Source organism: Anopheles marshallii, chromosome 2 (genome assembly GCF_943734725.1).
Source record: "Anopheles marshallii chromosome 2, idAnoMarsDA_429_01, whole genome shotgun sequence".
In the NCBI taxonomy this organism is placed as follows: domain Eukaryota; kingdom Metazoa; phylum Arthropoda; class Insecta; order Diptera; family Culicidae; genus Anopheles; species Anopheles marshallii.
Window position 1 is genome coordinate 30343124 of NC_071326.1, and position 15717 is coordinate 30358840.

General features: G+C 43.0%; 1 protein-coding gene across 1 annotated transcript in view; it reads left to right on the plus strand.

The window, feature by feature from the left end:
• The first annotated feature begins 261 nt into the window (after nt 1–261).
• Nucleotides 262–15717, plus strand: part of LOC128718903 (basement membrane-specific heparan sulfate proteoglycan core protein) — a 93268-nt gene continuing 77812 nt past the window's right edge. The window contains exon 1 of the mRNA XM_053812518.1: nt 262–363. Coding sequence (XP_053668493.1) covers nt 262–363 — 102 coding nt within the window. The remainder of the gene's footprint in view (nt 364–15717) is intronic.

Below are 15717 nucleotides of genomic sequence, written 5' to 3' on the forward strand. Positions count from 1 at the left end.
TGTTATTATTTCTAATTCCATATTTTGACGTTATAATATCTTGAAATATTTGTCATCAGTTATATACATTTCGAGGTACTTCTACTGCACTTTCGGGTTTTCATCCTCTAGTGACGAATTTGGATACGTTTAGTGATAGTGTTGTGTGGTGTGTTAAGCAGGACAACTTTAGTGTTAAACTTCACATAGACCATCCTCGCCGGATCGTCCCGTTTCCGGAGCTGACACATCAGCGGAAGTGATCGCATCGCCGCCTCGGCAATGGCGGCCGTAAGGTGCGGGGTAGCGGCATTGCTGCTGCTACTTCTAGCCGCCATCGGAACGGATGCAGCCAGGCAACAGCCAGCCATCGTGGAAAGTGAGGTAAGCGCGTGTGTAGAACACACTTTGGTATGGGTGTACGCACAGTGCGTGTCGCGACACACCGGTAGAACAAACAATGTACTGAGTGTTGACAAACGAAGGCAACTTGCTCGGGAGTTGAAGTGGGTCGTCTGCAGACGATGTGTGCGCGAGGGCCAAGTGTCCATCGAAATGCATGCTGGCGTCGGATTTGGAGGACTACTTTTCGTCTTCAATTGTGTGCTATCAGTTCTTCCTGCATTCCACTTGTTCCACCTGAATTCTCGCCACTGGATGCACTGAATAGAAAAAGAATCTTTGTGCAAGCGGGAAAAAAGGTTATCAGAAACATCGTACCCCACCTGTTGCTAGTGTTGCTCCACGTACCGTTGTCTCGCACAAGTTATATCGGGCTCAAGTATTTTAACCCTGGAGTAGCATTGCTCTGCCACAATGTATCCGGCAGCGCTCTCCATCGCGATCGTTTACGGTGCGGTGATCCAATTTGCTGACCCCCCCTCTACCATCCACCCCTGTCCACAAACCCACACCGTCCACGAGTGTTACGATCTTGATTAAAAAATACCACAGATTGTCCACCGAAGCACTGCTGACGACGAGGTTCTTGATAAGAGTGTTTGAAGCGCTGGCGTTGGTGCATATTTTTGTGCATGATGTAACTCGAAGACGCGAGGCGCATCACCGTATCGCACACGCAACGGTCACGATAAGAGGCAGTGCTGTAGTCGAAGATAAAGCAAACGGGCGGGAGTTTCCAAAAGGTTGGACCGTGTTTGCTGTGCCGCGAGCTTTGACTAACTCGTGCATGCTAAGATGGGCTTATTGAGGCTTTGCGCCCGGTGTAAGTGCTTTGCGATATGCGGTTCAACCATACCACGCGTGGTGGGGTTTTGGTGCATTCTTCCGGATTACACATGCAAAGCATTGTATTTGTATTTTTATCTTATGGTTTGCAATTGTTCCATGTCGAACGTACCGCTTAAAAAGTGTGACAATGATTGTGCAGTGTCTTATGATATGATCATACGATAAATGTTTAAAAATAACAGCTAATGTAAGTAAACTGTGGATCTTTGGAATTCGTTAAGACCCCTTGAGATAGCTCTTCCAACGTCAATTAACTTGCGAAGAACCTTGCTTTAGGAAAATATTCCACATCATGATGAATTTGATGCATCATTCTTACCCGATATGTGCTTTGTATGCATTTGGTTACGATATTTCATAACGAAGATTTTTTACTGCACCGATGGATGCTTCAAGAACTCCTCTTTAAAAGACCTTCCCATTGCTGCCACTTTCGCTAAGCGTAAATCATCAAGCGTTACCTCGTTTTGTGGTCGATTTTATTTTGCTAACAAAAAAAAATCCTCGTACAGTTTGCGAACAGCTAGAGAACCTGTTTTCAATTAACACTGCGCCCAGCGAAGTGGATCTCGGGCTCGGTTTTGCTCCAGACAGACGCGCCCTCCCATTAGGATACTACATGTATTTGTGGGTTCCTTCACCATGTAAGGGAGATCCGTGCCAGCAAAACAAAATAAAACCTTTTCGCGGTAGAGAGAAATTGTGGTATTGTGGTTGGAGGAACAGAATTCGAGATGTTTCCAGGATAAGATTTCTTCTCTCGAGGCCCGAGGTCATCGCATCCAGATCGAGACCATAGGAAGACGGGAAGTGTTCCACCGTTTTTAGATCTTTCCTTCAGGGCAGTTGCCTTTCCTCCATCGGGGCGAGCTATTTTCGTACCCAATGCTGCTATTTGCATGATATAGGCTGCAAGATCAATCTTAGTCACGAGACTGCGAAGAGGTTGAAGCAGAGCATTAGATACACACATCGATTTGTGGTTATTTCTTTGGGACTGTTATGATTCGTACCCGGCTCGGAAGATGTAGGTTGAAAGCAAGAAGCTACTCGATACAGTTTATCGGCCCGCGAGATGGGCCGGTGAGATGGAACGTGTGGGACTGACCACGGTAGGTCTACAGGGAAGTTCCTTATTTGGTGCGTTTCGCAGTGGTCTCCTCTTCGGTGCGATTGAGTGAAGGCGAAACTCGAGCAACTGCGTGCTTCGTGGATAAGGTCGGCAGACAAAACCCACAAAACAAAAACGCTAACCGGTCATTTTATGTGCCGTATATGGGCATGGCGCATAGGACCAAAAGTGGTACCGTAGACTTGTGCTAGGGTTTTGGTGGCATTGCCGAGGGCGATCGTGAGTTCCAGCGCTCGTGCTGTTCGCACTCGTCATGGGCTTTTGATTTTCTTCGCTTTTTTCCCCTGTTGGCATTGGCCTTTCGGAATTGATGCGATACCGGTGTCTTTCATTTCGTACCGCAGCCGATTGCTTAATTATCATATTATTGCCACCGCCGCCGGTGGGACAACCGTACGCGGTTAAGCTTCTTGATTAGGTACGACGCACGAAGATGACAGTGGCAGGGGACTGGTTTCCAATCAATTTGTTCGTTTTTTACACACAGAAAAAGTGACAGTTTTTCACGCCTTCTATTCGTGGGTGAGCAGGCACGGGTCGTGTATTACATCGTGACACTACGGTATAGTTCTTGGAATGCACTCTTCCTGCTCGATACTCCTATCAAATACACTTGAAAATGATACGTTAGGACTGATGTCACCATTTTTTTCGGGATCATTGTTGTACCGTGCTGATTCAATCGAAGTGACACCATGTTGTGATAGCACATGTTGAAGTTATGTCATCTCCAAGTGTCCAAGTGTATGAGAAGTTGATGTATGAGGGCGGAAATGGATAACAGTTTGTAAGATTTCCGAGAAGACTGCGTCAGGCTATGATGTGATTGTATAGGAGCATTGCGGTCATAAGTCATTTCAATTGCAATGGTATGGCGGGCATTTTTTGTGGTAATTACCATAATTACACCATAATTTATGATGATTATCACACAATTTTTTACCATGTTTCTGATTTATTATAGACATTTTTTATTTGCCTTGATTTTTTTGGGTTTGAAATCGTTGCATTTCTTGTATTAACCCTTCTGAATCTACAACACATGCATGAGTAGTTTTTTTTATATTTTGGAATTTCTGGAGCTGAAAAACAAAAAATATTCATATTCGAAATTACGGTTCAAATGATCAAAACATTAATTTAAAAACGATCCGATACTTCAAGATACACCTCGATGTTGCGCTACTGTGGCCACATTGAAGATGTTATCTTATGCTTGGGGGTGATGATTAATTTAAACATCCATAAAACCCAACCAGATAAGTTTTAACGTACAAGCCTGCCCAGCATGAATCACGGTAAGCTGTCGTTTAGTATCTCTTCTTTTTTTTAGGGTTTGTTTTGGTTTCTGTTGGTTTTTGGTAAAGGTTGCAGATTTAGTTTACTACTTGCTCCTGCCTCCTGCCCGCTGCTCTCCCTGCCCCTCCGCTCAAATAAGCGAGTAAGCATCATAGGGAAGAGATTAGTGAAATTAGACGTATGCCGCGAACAATGTTAGCCACCGGTCGGCAGCTAAAAACGGACCAGCAATAATTAACATCTTTCACACTTTGATAATTTATGAAACTTCGTTGATCCGCTTTAGGAAGGTTGTTGCCACCACCGCCACGGGTCCGGCAAGTGGCGATGTGGTGCGCTGGATTTTGGCTACGGAAGAATGGTACGGTAGCATTTAAGAATGGTGCACATTGTTGGCACTGTGTGTATTTTTATGAAAAAAAGAAGATTAATATATTATTAGCATCCGTCTGTTTTATGCTTAAATGATAATAAAAAAGTTAATTTTATAGGCATGTTTAATCCGTGTGATGTTTCAATTAATTTTACCTTTAACTTAAAACACAAATTTGCTTTTTATCTGATTGTTAGATTAGAAGTATGCGAACAATATTTTAATATTTAAATTCGTTCCGTGGTGTGTGGGTCTTTGATGCGTCGGAACAGTGGTTCTATAAATTATTTCTTTTTAACACCATCGATGATGTCACAACACAGACTTTTACATCCATAAGCATCCATAAAGAAAGGACTGAAAAATTTATGGAATGCATTTCAAAACAAACTTCTCCCACTGCCAAAATAGGCTGGAGGAAGGTGCGATGATGCCATTGTCGTGCGTAGGTGGCATGTGATAGATTTGACCACTGATTTGGCCTTTTGAACGAGAGTGGCTGTGGCTGAATGGTGATCCGTTTCGACAGACCAAAGCATTCACTTGCCAGTGAATGAATGGTTTTTGTTTTCAATATTCGCACACAAAAAACCAATACCTTCGGATGGAAATGATTTGATACATACTCGCGCAGTTTGTGAGAATTATGTATCTAAATCGTAACAAATATATTTACTCTGGCGTTAAAATTTCAGGTACATTCTGTCTCTCGTTTGAGGCTAGTAGTTATAATTTTTAGCCTGGCTGATGAATAATTCTCAGCCATAATTAGCTTTTTATTCTGCGCCTAATTTTTCCTAATTTGCCCGCCTATGTTTGCTCCTTCTCGCCGACATTGCATTCGGGGAAGATTCACATTGCGTACGTATTAAATTCCTTTGCTCGTCCTCACAAGCCTGGAACGAACGCTCAACTCTCACCATGGGCCGGCTGTATTATGATGAATTTTTTTATAATCACTCCCAAATTACGCCACCCGTGGAACCGGTTCAGGTTGGCGGTAAGTCAGACTTTTTTTCCATAAGTTTTCTTTTATGGTAGGTTATGTCTTATTTGCCCGCCCATTTAGCCGGATTAGCCTCTTGCCGGATTTCTGTTTTACTGGCCGGCTGTGTACGGCTGTTTTACCCAGCAGCACACGGTGTTGAAATGGTCGGAACTTATTGGTGGTGTTGGTGGTGAATTTAGAACTTCAACAGCCGTGAGATGTGTCGGGTTAGATTGCTGTTTCATTGCCCCGCACAATTTGCGTTTATGAATCACTTGTTACCTTTGAAATGTTGGGCCAAAATGTACGTCAGGATGGCGCTTGTTTTACGAGCTTAATTGTTTCTGCTGTCGGTACGTTTTCTGTACGAGTTCTCGTGAAGATAGAACAAATCTGGCATGTGTATAGTCATAGCGAACCGTCCAGCAAATCGAGTGAAGTAGGAGTGAGAATGAGTGAAAGATGTTTTTAAATTATTAATGTTCCTACTCACGAAACACTCAGAAAGGTTTTATAAAAGTTACAATTTATGAATTTAGCTCCGAATTCCATCTAGAACCTTACTAACCATCGCTCATTCGGCGTCTGTTTCGATTACGGGATTTAATTCGAATTTATTACAACGCTAGATGCTCGTCGACATAATCTTGCAAGCAAATCAACGATGAAAAGTAATGCGTTTTTGAGAACATTCGACTGGTTGGCCGTTTCTTCGAGCACCCCTGCTTTTTTCCTGGATGCGCTAGTAAGGTATGTGAGGGTTCTAATTTATTAACAGCATAACGATAAATTAGACGACATCATTAGGCACGATTAGTTTTCTCTGTGTTTCACTCCTTTTTTAAGGGTTTTTTTGTCGCTGTCGCTAGACTGGGTCAAAATTTATTACTATTTTTATTCATGATACATCTAGCTATTCCCAATCGATATGAATTAATTCTATTCATAAGCAACATTGCGCTAAGAATCTATTTGAAAGTCGTTTCGAATATCCCATTAAATACACTCGGCATGCAGAATAGACGCTAAATAAAACGTTCCGAAACTAAGTCACTGTTTATAGAAGGAAACGGTTGGCCATAGATCCACCATTGTCGGACGATAGTATTTTGCGAACGATTTTATGAGCAAAGGAAACCAGTGCAGACAAAATAAGACGAGAATTGTTTACTTAACCGTGTGTATATGGCATGACCTGTATCTTTAAATTGACCGTAGACCACACGTAGCGAAGGATTAGTGTGGCGAGCGAGAGATATTTCTTGTGCCTGACGTCATCTTTATAAAAATTGAAAAAGGTTTCGCCTGATCATCAATCTTTCGAGTTGGACTATGAGGTTTCATACCGACGAAGAAATAGATATTTGAAGCAGTCCATTTATTGGAAACACAACATTGCAATATTAAAACATGCTTTTTGGCTTAATTTTAAATTAGTTTTAATGTGTCTTACAAAAAAAATCAAATAATAGAAAAGGCTTAGGCCGTTTGCACTGAAATGTGAGATTTTTGACATAACTAATCACAGTGGCAAAGCCGATAAATACGTTTCATTTCCTTATTACTTCACTGTTACGAAATCGTCATGAATGTGGGCACTCATGACTGTTGGTTTAACACTCTACCAGGGCTTTGACAACTTTGTTTCTCATCTTCCGTACGAGCATCATTAATCATGCCACGGGAGCATCGAGATGGGACCGAGCGCCTACAGAAGTTACTGGCAGATTGTTTTCTTAATAATTGTAGCTACCGCACTGGTGGCTTTAGGGTGATAGATGAACCTTTTTTTTTTTTTGTAGCTCTGCGCCTTTTTTCCCTGAAGATGGATTAGTAAGGGAACCAATCGCTTCCATCGTTACCACCCCTTCCTATCGCGCGTGTGTGTGAGTGGCCGTGAATGTATCTATATGTGGGTTCCACTGTTTTATGCTCCCCTTCTCGGATCATCTGCCATGAGCATTGGAACATGCACAGCGATTTGTGTTTTGACGCAGCTCCAGCACCGGAGACCGAGTAACAGGAAAAAGGTGCTTAGGTTAGGTGTCGGTGTGTCAGTCGGCCGTCCCACCGAAGACAAGCGGAATGAATCTCACCCGGTCACCTTCCCTTCACACCAGCGTGTGGACCATATTTGTGTCGGCAAGTTCTCGTCTTGCCGGGTTCTCCGTGGCGGTGAGAATCAATTAATTTTCTGGTTTCGGGCCGCTGATAAAGTAGATTATCGTGTGGAACGAACGTACTGAATCGATGGGTTGGGATGGAAGCATTGCAGCATCAAGGGTCGGGCATCGGTGCATCAGCCTTCCACAGCAAACAGGGTATCCACCACTCAAACTGGCAGGTTTTGAGTCTCCCAACCGAGTATGCATCCTGCCACCAGTAACATGAGATCGTTTATAGATGAAACTCTGTGTTTTTTATCGTGGCTGTTGTTGTCTGCTGTTCAGCGATACTCTAGAGCCAATCGTTCGAGTGAAGGGCTGCGTTGCGACCGATCCCTCTTTAGAAGCAAGACCTGACACGGGTGCCTTTTAGATTGATACAATCGATGCCGCCAATTGGAGTTTCGGGTTTAGAAGGTGAGAAGAAAGTGGAAGGGGCGGAGGGAGGCAGGGGGGCGAGTGCTACTTTTATCGTCAGTTTGTGATTCGGGAAAAATCGGTCGGAAAATTGTTTTCCTGCAGCACGGTATAGGGCAATAGGGTGTTGAACGAATACTGTCGTTCAGCTGATTGGTTCAATGCGTGCACAATTGACCTGGGTCAATTAGATTGTTATCAGTATTATTGGTATTTATTATGTGTTGTTTACTAGCACATAAAACAATATTATTCAATACCCGGTTTACGTCACAATGAAGGGTTTCTTCCCATGAGGGTAGCTTCAGAGAGATGACATAAGTACACTTCAGAACTGCACTCCGATTTAGCATAAATTCCGCATTTAAGTTCTATTATTAGCATCGGATATTGAAGATACCGACGATTGCCATCCTACGGCCAGTTTCTTCGTATTTGTAATTTAGCCTTTAAATTCTACAATTGATGGATCACGATTCCATATAGGCAAACTGAAACATAAATCAACGCCATCAATACAACGATCGCTTGCGCATACGTATTGCCTGCTTTGACAAATCAAAGCATATGATTGTTTTCTATGCAAATTTAAATGTACCATCAAGCAAAAATTAATACGCCAGTTCACCGATGGATTAGCGCACCAAATGCTGCACCTCTTTGCTCGTGGATCGTTGAATATGCAGTCCCACCACACACTAAACCGGTTTTGCTTTCTCCTCCTGTTCATCCGTATCGGCGTCGTATGGTCGCGCAAGATGTACGCCACAATATGCGCATGCATTTTGTTTATGCTACATTTTGCCAATGGCCAAAGACAATACGGTTCCACGAACCGTCACCCAGAACGGTACGGTACGATGTTTTATTGTGCACTTTTTGTGAGTGTGTGTTTTTTTTCCTCCGCCAACTTACACCCCGAAGAAGAAAGATCTGGCAGACACATGAGTCATGGTTTACGTCACCGAGCAAAACTGCAGTGCTTCCGAGTGCGTCTGATGCAGGGCTGCTGCTGCCACATTGGGCGCATATGGAGACCATGCATGAAAAAAAAAGAGGACGGGAGCGGCGAAACGCCGCCGAGTTCGAATCGTTTATTAACGATCGCGTCGCGTCGATGGTAAGGCGACGACACAATGCGCGGAACGATAAAATTAATGACAATAATTTAGTTCGGTCGTCTGCTAACCGTTGCAACATGGGCAGCATACGGGTTGAGCTAAGCGAAGTTTGCACGGCGGTGTTGACTTGCTCCAAAAAAGGGGATATTAACAACAGTGCGTAAATCAACAGCGTTTCCATGCTGCAGTAGGGTCCTGTTGCAGTTATTCGGTCTCTTGCGATCCATGCAAGCATCGCTGTGCTTATATACCTTTGCCTTACGATAACTGAGATGAAAAGAGTCATTTGTTTGATTAACGTAAGGAAAAATAATTAAAACAAGCTAAAAAGTAAGGCTTAAACCTCATCGAAAATTCAAAATTTAAAGAGAAAAAAATAATTAATTGAGATTCAGTTCTTCAGAAATCTTTTTATCCAAATGGATTTTACTTATAGTAAATCCCTGTTTAATCCTGTCATGATAAAGAAATATGCATTTTTATTTAATTATTTGATGGTTTCATACAAGTTTATGCAACTAGATCTCAGTTTAATCCCGACGCTATAAACAAACATTTATTTTTATTGGAATATTTAATCACTTCAGACAAGTGAATCAAGACACTAATTGTTAAGCAATTGTCTTAAAGATAGAGTTAGAGAGAGATAAAGAGAGAGAAAGAGAGCGAATATATAGAGCCAAATTCATATTCAGACCAACATAAATCATCCCAAAACCTCTATTCAAATGTCCCAAAACCTCCCACCGTTCTAAAGGTGTTTCGGAAGGAATGCGTTGCGTGTGGTGGATAATGCCACAACAGCGTTACGCTAGTAGGCAGAAAAATATGCTGATCCCTTCAGATCCAACGAGCACCAAGCGCATTAAAACCGAATGCACGCCCTCGTTCGCCCGAAAGCATTGCACACCCATTTGTTTATTAGTTCTAGCGGCAAAATCGTTCAGTCGCCTCTATCTCAGCTGAGCGTGATGCTGGGTGCCGGATTTTCCAATGCCCATCGGTGCGGGATAAGGAAATATTGATTTAAGGCTGCAGTCGGCCTTTTCGCCGATGACCTAATGGCTAAAATCATCGCAAGCGCAACCGAATCGTCAACGTGCGCTACATTGTTTATGGGGACCATCCCGCAGGACGATCGATCGATCGCAACAACCGGCTACGGATTTAGAGGTCGAATGGAGTTGTACACATGGTTGATAATACGGTCGGTGCAATATAAAGCGCTCGGAACAGATGGTGATGTTACTGACTGCAAATCGTTGCTTTCGTCAGAATCAGTGAAATTGTGGAACGGGTGAAAAGAAAGCTGAATTCACATTCATATGGTTTAACGAAAATTTTTAAATTTGATATTTGATTTGATTACATTTTTCATTTTTTGTTAAAAAGATTTCCACTAACCCTTCAATTTAGAATTCTTCTATAGCAAATAAATGTCCAGTACAAACTTCTTCTGGTATCACATTTTTTTAAAAAAATTGTATGTTTAAATAAATTGATTATAAAAATATATACAGAATGACGACTGACGTTTCTAGCTTCAAACAGTTTGCTGAAATAACATCGGCATTTAAAACCAACACATTTTCCCTCTTTTGCGATCAGCTACCCGAGCGAGCGCAGCGCATTTCACGATGATGTCATAAGAGTTATTCGACATTCATATTCGCCGAAGCGCCATATAGAGTTTGCGACATGGGTTTTCCGTTTTGTTTGTTAGTTCTTTCACTCCCTCCGTTCATCCCTAAGAATGTGTGTCTTGTGAACATTAATGCACACATGTGGCGCTTTTCCGCGACGCGCTCAAAGGACGGAAAAGAACCCAAGTCCGGCATTCGGGGAGGGTTTCCCCTTTGCCGACTGGCACAGTTTCACACGCGTGCACCAAAGCGAGATGCTCTCGTCAGTCACATTATTTATGTGAGCGGTCGGCCATCGTTCCCAGCGACCGAACGCCGGACTGCCCGATGGATTTCAACTACGAGATCATGACAAGTGATCGTGAAAAAGTATGTAGCATGGGAATCGGATGCGTCACCCGAAAATGGTCGGGAGGTCATCTAGAGTGGATGAAGATAAAACCGATTTAAATGATGTTGCCCGGGTACTAAGCGAGCGCTAATTAGCTTCGGCTTTCTTTGGACACTCGGGGGCACCACCGGGGCACTACTCGATCGACGATCACAGCCAAACCTGAATAAGGAGCTGTTAGCATACTTTTACTAATTATGTGATGAGTGTGGATGTGCTTTTAAGTAGCAGCGTTCGGTAGTGACCAATGGCTATTCTTGATGCTGTATGGAAACAACAAACTAAGATGAGGGAAATGTTATTTCTTGGCGCATAAATCATGCACACGGTAACACGCACCAACCCGTAAATAGTTTACCTCCTAGGTCTCATTTACCTTGCCCCGTTGTACCAACGCATATGACGGTGATGTATTGGAATAGATTTATTTCGTGCTATGAATCGCCCATGGATGCACGAGGCTGATGCTAATGGTCATTTATATGACAGCATATCACGCCGGTTAATCGTGATCCAGCAGGGCAAACGGTAGATATGGAACGCTTAAAACCGACAGCCATGTTCCCGCTTCATGGTCGATTTCGTAATATAGTTTTTCCCTGACGAAACCGCGCCTGATCAGTTTTATGATCGTGCTTTGTGGTGGGGAGTAAAATAAAAACTTAAACCATCACCGGTTACCATAGGTGGACCGGGAAGAACGTGTTCCAGAACACAGCGATTCCGTTGTGGTTGTGGTGCAATGTTTTATTTTGCTTGTTTTTTCTACTATTTTTCCGGCTCGGATCGAAAGCTGCTTGCAAACACCACACCCTGGGAGGCCGGGCGAGTTTGCGAACGCAGGGAGGTTGTTGTGAGAGAAATGAAAAATAGGATAATCCGACGGTTTACTTCTAAGCTGGCGAAGTGGATTATTCGTGGAAATTAGACGAGTTTTTATTTTCTCCGTCTTTCGCGTATGGTTTTTGTGTTGGTTTATGGAAAATTTGTTTGATATTCCGACTATGCTAGGTTCGCCATAGCTTGACATGCCGTTATTAAAATGCGCTAATGTAAACACCAACAGATCGCTTGAAATTGTGCGGAGGTGTTCAGTAGTCGTCGTCTAACGTGCTCAGTTTAGTTTTGGCAACACTTCTACGTGTTGGGATCGACGATCGATTACAGCCTGTCTGGGCCGCCGTTCGCGTTTGAAGGAATGCCGTTGTGAAATGCTGTGAACATTGCGAACGCTACGCTAGTCCCAGGCAGTAAGGCACCAGCAGAAATGTGATTCACGAATCCGAGTAGAATGTCGCCTGATGCGCATCGGTGCCGATGGCAAAGGTTTCAAACGGTGGTGCTCGGCAAATGCTTTTAGCATATGTGTTTGTGGTTGTCTTATTTTAATTTATGTTGGGACAGGATAATACTTCTTGAGGGTTCCGCGAGTTGAGAGCGCGGCATTGGCGGAGCGAAGTTTGAAAGAACATTCGTTTATTTTCGTTTTACTCTTGAGCGGTGCGCGGAACAACAATGAGCAGAATGATACACATGTTCTAAGCGGGTCACAAAACTGGGACAACTTACACTTTCTAGCAGCGTGTGAAAAATATCCTTTTAGTTTTATAGCATCTAATATGTCATCTTATGGATTTCATAAAATCTTCCATTAAAGAAAAAATGGGAAAACCACGTAAGTGTAGTGTTACATCCGATGTCAGAATTGATTAATTTGCTTTACATTCTCGCATGTCCTTTTTTTATAAACAAAAAGCATTTGCAGTGCTTGTCAAAAAATGAACATCCAATATATCTTAACCCGAGAGCGATTTGTTTTACACTGAACGACACGCAACGACACAAGACAATCAAGACATTCGTCAGTATAAGCATTGCCAGAGAACTTCATGTTCAACGGACGGAATGGATAAGAAGTGGCTCTACTGGGGGCCAAGTTTTTTGTTTAATTTATTACACATCACACAATGTGTAAAGCATGTGGGGGTCGTTAAAAGTGCTGCACACCGTGCACGACCGTACGATCAGCGTGTCGCTGTGTTTGTGTAACATTCCCAACAGATGCAAAACACTTGCAACATTTGTGCAACATGCGCCGAAAAAAAAAATATACACCGTGCACATCATGCGCACACCATTACCGAACGATGTGTACGAAACGGCGAATGTTTGAGCGTCAAGAACAGGCGACAACAGTGAACAAGCAAGAAGAATTCTAGACAAAACAGCAAACTTGGCCAAAATAATTATTCAAATGGTAAGGTGTGCAAGTGCAGGCAAAGTAACTGCAAACAACATTTCGTTGACGCAGTAAGATTATGTGCGCGTACAGTACAAAAAAGGTAACAAATAAATCTGCCGTTCTTGCATCAGGTGATGTTCAATGAATGTGTGCAAGAATTAATGAATGAGTAGAATTGTTGGTGAATAGTAGAATTGTTGTTTTTTCACTTTATTTGTATTGGTATGCAGTACCTCCACTCGTGTCCACTTGTGAATGTCAATTGGAAATGTCAAAATTCAACAAAATTATCTCCAGTTAACAACCGGATAGCAATCTCCGAGGTACTCTGCAAATGACGAATGACAAACAATATTCTTTCGCGTGTTCTCCAGCAGATTAATTGTCAATGGGCATGCTTTATCGGCTTTAAACTTCGGCGATCATCGATTGGCCACTGCTTGCTTTTTAATCGTACGTGAAATCGTCTTGTTTGCCGATCGGTGCTATGTTTGCAGTTTTTCAATACAACCCATCCATCGAAACTCCAAGCAACAAGCTTAAGTACACACATGCATACGCAGACATGATGTCATTGGCTGCGACACACCGATTGAAACACGCTTCGTACCAATGCTCGATGGATTTATGTTTTGTTTCTCTGGCTTTGGTTGTCTTTTTTCCGCCGCAAACTTGATTTGGTTTCTGGTTCGCACGAACAAATTTGTTCACAGGCAACGGAAGGGCGTGCAACACTGTCGTCTGACACGGTATGGCACGTTTCGCTTGTAATTTGTACGCGCACTTGTCACTTGCGGTGCCCTTGGTGACGCGCCTATACGCGGTACCGGGTGACGATTAGGAGTTTAGGCAACAGGATCCACCGGGCATACGCCCTTCGATGGTACATGAATGGGGCAGTGAGGCGGCATACGATCGAGCGAGACCCGGCAATGTGTGCGATCGCGTGTTTGTATTGTTTGTGACTTTTGTTTAATCAGCAGGATTTATCCGATCCAAGCATTATGCGCCTGTTTGCCATCGGTGGTCATTGAATTGTTACCGATGGGCAGTAGTATGTTTCGATGTTTTACCTCTCTCATGGAGGAGGCAACGAGTATAGGAATGATCAATGGAAGGAAAGAGCCACCGCGCACACACTGGCCTTGAATACGCGGAACACTCAGAGCCAAACAGTGGGACGACATCGCGAAGAAAAAACGAGAACGCACCGGATCGTACGATTCATTAGTCGCGCCCTTTTGGATCGTTGGTCGTTCGCTTGAGACGTGCGCTACAGAGAGAAAAAAAAAACTGCTGAAGAATTGAAGTGCAAACGGAGAGTGCATCTTGAGTAAAAAGCTGATATTTATGAAAGTGTTTGGAAGAACGGTACGCTCGCAAATACTACTGCAAATGCGGAACCGGCAGCAAATCTTGGAGACATGACGTACGGCTCGGAGCCGGTCGTAAATGAAAGAAAGAGCAAAAACGTATCTCTTTAGGCAAACAGGCAAAAGGGGAAGATTCGCGCTGCTGACACGGCACCGTGTTGGTATGTGCATTAATGCACTTCTTTTTTTACCACGTCACAGATACATCTGGAACGATATTATCGAAGGCAGAAGAAACCCTAAAGGAAGATTAATGAGTTTCGGGACATTGCAGACTGATTCAGATATAGAATATGCAAGGAGAATTCAGAAATAATTGACGATTATCATCATACTTAAGACAGTTTTAGTATAGGATTTTAGACATGGTGGATGAAAATTTGCATTAACAAAAGATAAGTGTTAAGTATTCTGAATTAAAATAAAAAAATAGATTAGCTTTATACAACCACATGCTCTATTGTTGGTTACTGACTGTATTCTAGACACCCTGCCAGCCAGCCATTTATTTGTACACATTCGCATGCAAACAAAAATGCATTGCGTTTCTGCCGCGAGTAAGAAAATCGTGGCAAACGAGACAACAAAGTAAAACGCTTTTAAAAACCATCGCCCTTCTGACTTCGCTCACTGACTCACGCGTTACGGCTCAAAGAAATGGCAGATACAAAACTAAAGTAATAAAAGGGGGAAGGACATGGGTGTGTTTATGGTTCTGCTCAAGAAGCGGCACCACAGCGCTATAAGCATCCTCAATCACTTTCTTGATATCTGTGTCATACCGCAGAGACCACTTCTGTGGTGCAGCTTGTAGAAGCAGCAGCAACAACAACTGTACAGATACATGCTGGCTGCGGATTTTTTCCGCTTAATTTACCTAAAGAGCACCGATGTCAGCGTTGGATGAATGAGGGAACGGGATGGTTCGCGATACTTCTTCCCTACGACTGGTGAACAATATTATGCCACAGTGCAGACCGTCCGTCTATTACGCGTAGGCGGCGAAGGACGGTTTTACTGTTATATGCAGTCGGAAACCCCGTCAAGGAGCTTGTACCCGTAGAACCGGTTTTGTGGACATTCACTGGTCGTGGTTCAATTAAAAAAAAAAACCTTTGCTGTCCTACTAAGAGCAAAAAGATTGCTTTTTTTGGTTTGATAAATATTGGTGGAAGAAGGATATCTAACTTATAGTATCTCGGGAAAAATGATAAGATTTACTGGTGAGATAAAAAAAAACAAAATAAGGGAAGCATACAAATCATTCGGCCCGGTGGCTGGATGGTAACGGCACCGGTCTTCACACGAACAGACCGGGCCAAAATCCCATCCGGACCAATCAC